This window comes from Zerene cesonia, chromosome 4 (assembly GCF_012273895.1).
Source record: "Zerene cesonia ecotype Mississippi chromosome 4, Zerene_cesonia_1.1, whole genome shotgun sequence".
NCBI classification, from domain to species: domain Eukaryota; kingdom Metazoa; phylum Arthropoda; class Insecta; order Lepidoptera; family Pieridae; genus Zerene; species Zerene cesonia.
The window spans coordinates 5,457,271-5,467,044 of record NC_052105.1 but is presented as its reverse complement, the minus strand read 5'-3'; the positions used below and the strand labels follow the sequence as shown (position 1 = coordinate 5,467,044).

Genomic DNA, 9,774 nt, shown 5'->3' with positions numbered 1-9,774 from the left:
TTCCACAATTATAACAAAAGTTTGATGCCGATTCTTCTCTATAAAGTTCTTTGTTCCTTCGTTCTGTTGCTACATTATGGCAAGTAAAAAACCTGCCCCATTAAACTACATTTTAAATAATTAACCTTATAATAAAAGTAGATAGTTGAATCGATGATACTGCTTGGACCACACAATAAAAAGAGTGTTGTTTACAACGCGGTCGAAGAACGATAGTCGAGTAATTGTAACTGTTTCCAGGGATTGAGATCATCTGGACGTTTATAATGTGCGATACGACATCCACCAGTGGACTGGATCGGGAATAGCTTGCTACAAAAATTGAGAACGTAACATGCCATTGCAGCTCCATGGTTTTTGTGTCTAGTTCCACTGTCTCTTTGATGTGTGTAGCGGTACGATATGTTATAATTGATATAAGTTTTTTTGAGGACTTAGGAATTGCCTTGGCCAGTCAAGAATAAAACATGGAAGTCTGTTGGCTTCTTGCTGTAGATATTCAGTCATATTAAGGTGAATAATTAGGTTCGGTCTTCAATTTATGTTTTTACAATTAAGTAGTTATAGTAATGTTCTACGGTAAAAAAGATAAATTTAGACAGATGGTATTCTTATCATTTGGTGAAATTATGCGCTGCTTAGATCATATAGTATCATGGACAAATAATGAAGTGGGATTTGGAATCAAAAATGTATTGTTGAATAATGTTTTTGTCTTGATTTGTATAAAGGAACATAACATAATTCTTATAAAGTAAATAAATTTTTAGGATATTTTTAAATACTTTAAAAGAATACGACTAAATAACTATTTGTTGTTCCATAAAAAAGTGTTAAAATACTCTGAATTTATGAATATTACACGTTATTTATTAAAATCATTGAATCTTACAAATGTAGGTAACCAAGTCTCTTTTAGCTTGCTAAAAAATATCATTCGAAACTGTCAGCTTTATAGCACACTTGAAAGTTTGTTAATTTGTTTGTCACGCTTTCACGGTTTCACTGTCTATCTATATATTAAAGTTGGATATATAGTTACTCATATCATATCATTCATAAATTATATTATTTATCATATTAATCAAATTATGAGACAAGTGGAATGATGTAGGAGCCAATCTTGATTATTTTCATTGAAAAAATGGTACATGGAAATGGATTTTAGATAACGAAAAAAATAAGGCTTCATTTTAATCTATACTAATATTATAAAGCTGAAGAGTTTGTTTGTTTGTTTTGTTGAACGCACTAATCTCCGATACTACGAGCCCCACTTGAAAAATTCTTTCAGTTTTAGATAGCCCATTTATTAAGGAAGGCTGTAGGCTCTATATGTACCACGGACGAAGCCAGGGCGGACCGCTAGTACAATATATAAAAATATGGTTAACAGTGATTTTTTTGAGATACGCAATGGAGCATTCCTATTATCAAAAAGTATTGCAAGTTAATGAAACAACATTTATAATACAGTTATTTCATAATAGAGAAGAACCGAAACCCTCAAGCTCATGCTCGCAAATTAATTGATAATCCTTCATCAACATTCCTTGCATGCATTTCCATTGAGGAACAAGATGTCAATCTAAGAGATATTATTCTCTAAAATCAATAATATCTCTTTTACCTGTGTTAATTAGGAAAATAATAAATGACATATGTCATAGTCCATTACAAATATAAGCCACCGTTATCATGACGTCTTAAAATGGTTCTACTAATTCCAGTGTAGGAAAACGATGGTACTAGACGTCCTTGTATCCCCAGACTAAAACATTCCTGGTTTCATTAGCAGGATCATATCGAAGGCAGTATGTATATTGTAACTATCGAAATAAACTAAACATTGTAAATTAGTGGAAAAACTCCCTAGAAGATGTAATCTTTTGAGCAAATCGAAAAAAAACAGCCTAACAAACGAAACGTTCGAGATATTGCATTAGACATACTTAAAAATTAACGTATGTTTGAATGTAATGTAATTACGGCTTGAACTGATATCCCAAACTTGTTTACAATTGAATTGTAATTTTAAATCTGAAAAGTTTCAATAAAACCATCAATTAAACCATAAAATATACTAACATATACGTGATTTCTGTTATAACCTTTGATATAATACGGCACGAATGGCGATGGCAGTTTTGTAGTTTATATAACAAAAGGCATGATGTGCTTTTTAATTGACACGTTCTGTCTGTTCGTTTGTTATTACGTCTTTTGAATGTTAATGTTTGAGTTGAGTGATCTGATGCGTATTTTTCCGGAGTCGGATGAGAAAATCGGTATTGTTTATTTCGATATGAATGAAAATGTAGTATGTGTTATAAGAAAAGTAAGAAAACCTAATTTAATGATATTTCAAAGTATTTTGGATATAAACATTGTAATAGCATATAAAGCTGCAGGGGCAGCTTATAAGGACTCAGACCATAATCCACCACGCTGGCCAATTGCGGTTTGGTAGATGTCACATGTCGTCGAACTTTTGATTCTTAGACAGGCCGGTTCCCTCATGATGTTTTCTTTCGCCGTTTTGAGCAGTGGTCATGTAGATGATGCGTAAATAAATTGAAAAATGTATTAATTTCCTGCATGATTGTCTGATATTGAACTTCTGACATAGTTATTCAAGTTTATTAAGAACTTCTTCATGTTTAAAAGTTACGCACAAATTTGTGAAAAATTTAAACATAAACTGTTAATAATTAATTAGTGTACTCCGTGTCGTATAGATATTACACCACTTAAATATTTGTAAGTTCTACCTTAATGATTTTGACGTTATACTGTAATTTAGAATTTTATGGTAGGGTAAAAACCTTTTATACAAAGAGGTGTGTATCACATAACAAAATATTTAGGTATGTGTGAAATGATTACGCAGTATATTAAATTTAAATTCCAATTATTTATTTAATTATTTAAATGATTGTCTTAAACTATTTGGTGATGGAACACTCTTACTAAGCGAAAAAAGAATGCTTGTGTCAGGAGGAGGTCAAAAATTACTTATAGAGTCAAGAATTTGCTCGAATTCAAATTAATCAAAAAATAAATCGTACGTTAACGTAATTCGATTAAGTATTTTCTATGATAACCTTCCACCTTGCATCATTGGTATACCAGTGGTATACCATACCATATACCCATAACTGACACGAAATTAAAACATAACTTCTTAAATATTTTAATTATCTTAAATTGTCGTCTATTAATAATACGAAGATATATGCAGTTCTACAAAACATAAGAAACACTATCATATTATTATAAATAAAATAATAACAGGATAATTCCACCTGGTATGTTCGCATGTCAGAATATAGATGGCGTTAGTAACTACAAAACAATGTGTTTCTGAAAGTATATCTATTAGGTTTCAATTTTGTTTTTGTATCTCTTTTGAGATAAAATATGGTTTAAGTAATAATACATAATACATAATACATTCGTAGTTCTATAAATAAGTGATTATAAATAAAGTATGGTAAATATTCGTAAGAATTAATTAATGTACTCTAACGTGAAAATATAGTGTTATAAACAATTGTATTTAAATAAACGAGCTTTGAAAAATCATTTAATTAGTTACTTAAATCTATTTATACTCTGTTATAAACAATAGAATCATTATATTCAAATTATGTGATTTGTATTTTAGTCTGAGTGCATGCACATGACAGAAGGAGCAAATTGCTGTTAATAAAATCGTTAGGACACACATAACCACGGCAAAATTATCCAACTATTAATGAATAATTGGATAAAACAAATGAATTTCATGGCTCTCGTGCATTAGAACGAATAATATTTTTATCCAGCTATATTATCTATGTCAAGATCATACGTGTATTAAAATTCATGATTTTACACAAGATTATCATCAAGCGTTTCGTGAGCACGGAGTAATTACAAATATAATTGTATTTACATTCATACGGTACCTACTTGCTGTGATTTATTAAAGATTTCGCTGTTATAACACCCGAATATGAATTTGTTCTTGATAATGCGTATTAAAAACATTTTTTTTTGTTGTATGACGCATGAACTTATTCTAATTTTATGGTTTTGATCTCATTTAAATATATAATAGATTAACATACCTAATAATAGTACTGTTAGCAAATGTAAAAATCTTCCCGTATTCTATAAGAAGCTTTCTACTTCCTAGATATGTTAAGGTTTAATTTAATACATATTTTAAGTGTTTTATTTTAAAAAAGGTATGTAGTTTCATTGTTTCTAAGAATATAGAGGCAATTCATAAATTGTCTTGATTCTGTAATTAAATTCAATAATGAAATATAAATTCATATAACTACAATTGCAGGTTGTTAAAACTAAAATCCTAATTTTCCAACCGCTTTGCGTACTATTTAATATGAACTGTACAAGTTAGACTGTTTGTTAGAAGTTAGAATTCCGTTCGTGGCATAGGTATAGTGTATATGTGTGGCATGGTATGCGTCGGCAGGTATGTGGTGTTACGTAACGACATAGGATGCTTCTTCTTGTGTTTACAGTGGCCGGAGAGCGACTGTCGCTTGTCCCCACTGCGCATCGATCCGCTCCGCCCACCGCTCGCTCCTCCCACCTGTCCCCCCAACACCCCCGGCGGTTCCCTCACCCCGGCCTCTCGGCCTTTGTCGCGCGCCGCCCGCGCGGTCACCTGTGTCGCACGTCCTCAGTCGCAAAGCGGCCGCGTCGCGCGCCACCCGCCTCGTACAAGCGCTATATTATGACATTGACGTGATGGACGGCAAAGATTTCGGTGCGGTCCCCGGCTTGCCGGCTGGCCTGGACTATTTTATGATGCCGCGCGTCACGCAACCCGCTCCGCAATTTGACTTCAGAAAACTCGGCGCCAGCTTCAGCGGCCGGGACGATGACAAAAATGAAGAAAGACGCACCCCGGAATATCCGTCGGAGAGACGTGAACCACCACCTGCCCCTTGGCCTCTCGGTCTCGGTGTACAGTTCGTCAATCCGGCCACCGGAAAGAAGCGAGTGCAGTGTAATGTTTGCCTTAAGACTTTCTGCGATAAAGGCGCGTTAAAAATACATTTTTCGGCTGTGCATCTGCGTGAAATGCACAAGTGTACGGTGGAAGGATGTACGATGATGTTCAGTTCGCGGCGCTCGCGTAATCGACACAGTGCTAATCCAAATCCTAAGCTGCATTCACCGCACGTGCGGCGTAAGATATCCGCGCACGATGGAAGATCAGCGCAGCCGTTTCCATTGTTGCCGGCGTTAGCGCGCTTACCCTTGCCACCGCCAGCGCTGCTACCGCCTGAACTTGCAGCACGCTTGCCACCGCCGTTACAAGGTTCACACGGTCCTACACCGATGCCTCCAAGAATTCCTCTCGAAGATCTCCGTAATTTCAGTGAAATAGAAAAGATGTACAGGAAGATTCCATCGCCAGAAGACTCTTCTCGTCATGCATTAGACCTTGTGAAGCCTCATGTGAATTCTGATTGTGAACCTTATAGTTGTAACGAAAGCAGTTCTGAAGTATTAGATGTTGATAAGAAAGAACCTTTCGAAGCACGAATTGAATCACCGATCCACGAGAGGCGGAGCTACGATGAACCAGAAGATTTAAGTGTAAATAAACGAAAAGATAATGTTAAACAAGAAAGTGTTTGTTCTGAAAGTAGTAGTAGAATAGACACAACACAGTCTGATGACAAGTCATCGCTAATTCCCAATAAACGTAAAAGAAAAAGTGGAAATCCTACAAGATGTTCGCAAAATAATGAATATAGTGTATCCGATGAAGAGTATAACAGTGACTTATTTAAAAATTTATCAGTTGCATGTTCGAGTCAAGCGAATGAGGAGCCGTTATCACTAAAAAAACAAAAACCTGAAAAATGGGAGCCATTTCAGAACGGTGAGGAAACGAATGTGGATTCGGAATCGATAACTCATGTGAAGGCTGAAAGTGAATCTGATGATGAGTCGAGTGCGCCGAGTGTTGTGAGAGAGGGACTGCGGTTACGTTCCGATCTCTACACACCGAGTGACAGTGGAAGTGACTTGCACGCGTTGGAAGAAAGACTGGCGCGAGTAAGATCCCCTTCAGCTAGCAGTGATAGGACCGATGACAGAGCTGATATTAACGACATCGAAATTCCAATAGACGAAGAGAACCCTGATCGATGCACCGCTTGCGGTAAAATATTTCAAAATCACTTCACGTTGCGAATGCATTACAGAAACGATCACCTCAAGCTTCTTCACCCTTGCGATGTGAGTGGTTGTGATGCTGCTTTCCCCTCCCGGCGCAGTCGAGACAGACACAGTTCCAACATAGATTTACACCGGAGATTATTATCCACGTCATCGCCTGATAACCGAGAGCAGCGTCCAGCGTTTGAAGTTAACGCTGAGTTACTGAACAAATTATACGCAGACATTAAAGGCCTCGCTTCCACACTTGAAAGCCTTCGATATGGCGGCGAGGAGTCATCCCAGCTACCAAACTACGTATCGGAAACGATGAAATTCTATAGCAGGAATTTAGGTGCACTACAAGCGGGTTTATTTCCCCAATTAGGAGAGAGGGGTTTTTTTCCGGCTCCATTCCTAATGAGTAACGCTACGCCTCAGACAGGTGGGCTGTATGGGGCTCCAGCGGGGGCCCAATCAGCGAGAGAGTCGTTATCGCCACTATCAGCATCATCACCGCCTGTACTGTCGCCCGGGAGGCTCGACGCAGCGCACGCGCGTCCCAGGGAAGACGCGAAACTGCTTTTTCGAGAGACTTCTGAATCCTACAAAAAAATGACCTCGTTATGCGAGCGACAGGAGCAACTGTACCAACATCACGTCCCCGTCTCATGACGCACCCCGTACAACCCCCGCGCGTCCTGGTGATACCTCACTCCTTAGCCCCCGCGCGTGTGAAGAGACTCTGTATATTTAATTGTTAATAATATTAATTGTTTTAATTCTATCATAATTCGTTTTGTATTTTTCTTGTGATATTTAGACAAATATATCGTAATCCCACGAACTGTAAGTTAGGGATATTACCTACCGCTTGGGTATTTCTGTTGGCGTTGAAGCGAAGTGCAATAAGGTTAAAATAATTGACGGCGTATGTACTGTATCGTGTAGAATATTCGTAATCGATGTTGAAAGTAAACGTTATAATGATCAGCTTCATTTATTGTTCTGGCGCAATAAACTCATTGAGGAAAAAGTACAATTGTTTTTATTTCCGACTGCAGCGAGCGTGTTGAATCGTAGAGGTAATCTTGTTATGCCTTATTAATAACAATATTCACGATAAATGCACTTTATGTGGCCATTCAAGTGTGAACTAACATCTGCCTAACATTTTTTCTAGCTCTTCCAAACTGTTACGCTTAGTGCTCATTATAATGACTCCAATAAGAAATGTTTTTTGAATCCTGTGTGATAATTATTCAAACTAATCGCTATTAAAATAAACCCAATAACAAAAAGCCACTAAAAGTTAAACATGTAAATCGGCTTTAAAATTTTATAATTCAATAAATGTCCATCAAATGACACAGATAAAGCGATTAAGTATGCTTCAGTAGGTCAAAACATCAGAACACGCAATCAATTTTGTCATAAATTTGTAAAGTAATTAATATTTTATAGTCGTGAGTACATATATTTTGTAGAATGCCTTATACGGCTTCCGTATTAAATTCAACACAACACAAGAATGTCGCATCTAATATATCTTCTATGAATAATAAATTAACAGTGATTAACGTTTTCTAAATTTAATATTCTTAATTCTTGAATCAGTAATTTGTAAAGATTTAATAAGAAAGCTCTTTACCCCGATTCATTATTAATTTTTGCTGGAGGGGTTGTTGGTCAGGTTTGCTTTGTTAAATATCGGAGTTATACATTGGTAATGGCATTTTTAATGGTTGCTTAACCGAGAGCTTAAGAGCAATGTCTGTTAGTGCATATTAAAATTAAACACGAATTGACTTTATGCTGTTAAATAAATGCTAATGTTTTCAATAACAAGAGTAATCATTAGAATCTTTTTGTGGTTGTAATATTAAATCACCTCGGTTTTTTCCGTAATTATTTTTATACTCTCGGTTTGTAACTGATGTCCCAAAAACGAAGGAGGTACTCAATAACTGTTTTTTTTATATTATTACAACGTATACGCCCTTCTTACTAATCTTATAGGCACAGGTGCATCTATATTACATACATCATTTCGCCAAATTCTATTTATCTTCCTATCTATTAGGTTCTGAATTGAAGCTAACGTTCTGGCACAATTTAAAACTCAGGGCTTTGGGGAATTACCCTTATATTGGTAATAAATACACTGTTTACTGATTTAATAGTTTTACTGACTAATTTAATATAAAATATGCGTACCTTGTCTTATGTCAAACGGCTTTTTCACAACGTTGGCCGATGGTTTAACTGCTTTTACTAACAATATATAATTTCGAGCAAAATACCAATGCAAACTGAACTCTGTTTTATTGTATCATTGAAAGGAAAATCGATTTAAGAAACAGATGTGAATTGCATCTGCTACATACAGCACATGCAACGCTATAAGATTTTTATGATTAATCTATCGAATATCTAGCTGCGCCCCGCGGTTTCATCCGCATAAGTCCGTATCTCGTTGGAATTTTGGGATAAAAAGTTGCCTATTTGTTATTTCAGTTATCCAGCTATCTACGTACCAAATTTCAAAGAGTAACAAACACACACACACATCCTTACAATCTTTCACATTTATAATATTAGTAAAATTATTATAAACGATCGAAACAACGCACGCTCTATCTCAGCTTTTAATCAGCTTTTAATCTTTTATTTATACTAAACCCTTTAATGAAAAATAAATCTACCATAAGCTAGAAAGACTCTAATATTATTATTATCGTTTCAACTACAAACTTCATTGCACTAAAGTCTGTAACAAACACATAACCTAACTTGTTTTTTTAAAGTTCTTCATTCACCTATTATAACCGAATGAAAACATTCCACCTCCAAGTCAGTAAAAAAACAGACATGCAATTTACCGAGTGTCCCATCCCGTGAGAACCGAGGACTCAGTCGTGTTTGCGAATTAACCTTTTGCGACTTAATAACAGGCCTGCTATCAAACGCTAGCGTATGATCCGACACAAAAAACAACCAGTGATTTGAGCTACATCTAGTTTTTTCAAACTCATTTATGCAACGATTTCTGATTATGATTTGTATCCTGGTGCTAGGTTGTGTTGTGATTGTGCCCTGAAAAATCGAATGGTTTTCCAAATATGTAAAATGATTTGATAAAAATGAAAATGAGGGCCACAATAATCCTTAACAGGCGACAATTTTGTATAAAATAAGTGATTTTTATACATGGTTAATTTTCTTTACTACTTTATTAATTCAATTGCGTTTTATTTTATTGTAAGAGACTATTTTCAGGTTTAGTAACAAGCGAACAAGGTAAGCCCACTTACATCTCTTAAATTATTACGTAAATACATGCAACAAAATTTTTCATTCCTTTCTTCATCAGTAAAGCAATAAGGTCTAATGTAATGTCAAAGATTATATTTAGGAAGCAAAATTGATGTCTTTCAAAATATAATTTGTTGTTTTTTTTTTACTATAGTTATATAACTATGCCGATATAAATCGAAAGAATAAATGATCATAATAGTTTCGTTGTTAATGAACAACATTATTAAATTTTTATTGAACCATATAATGAAAAATGGACATAATCCGCCA

At 35.4% G+C, this 9,774-nt stretch overlaps 1 protein-coding gene across 1 annotated transcript; it reads left to right on the top strand.

Moving 5' to 3' along the window:
* The first annotated feature begins 4,626 nt into the window (after window positions 1–4,626).
* On the top strand, window positions 4,627–7,223 carry LOC119839566 (zinc finger protein basonuclin-2-like). The gene has a single exon (XM_038365916.1). It carries the CDS (start codon window positions 4,762–4,764, stop codon window positions 6,859–6,861), a length of 2,100 nt encoding a protein of 699 aa, XP_038221844.1. The 5' UTR covers window positions 4,627–4,761; the 3' UTR covers window positions 6,862–7,223.
* The last annotated feature ends 2,551 nt before the right edge of the window (window positions 7,224–9,774 follow it).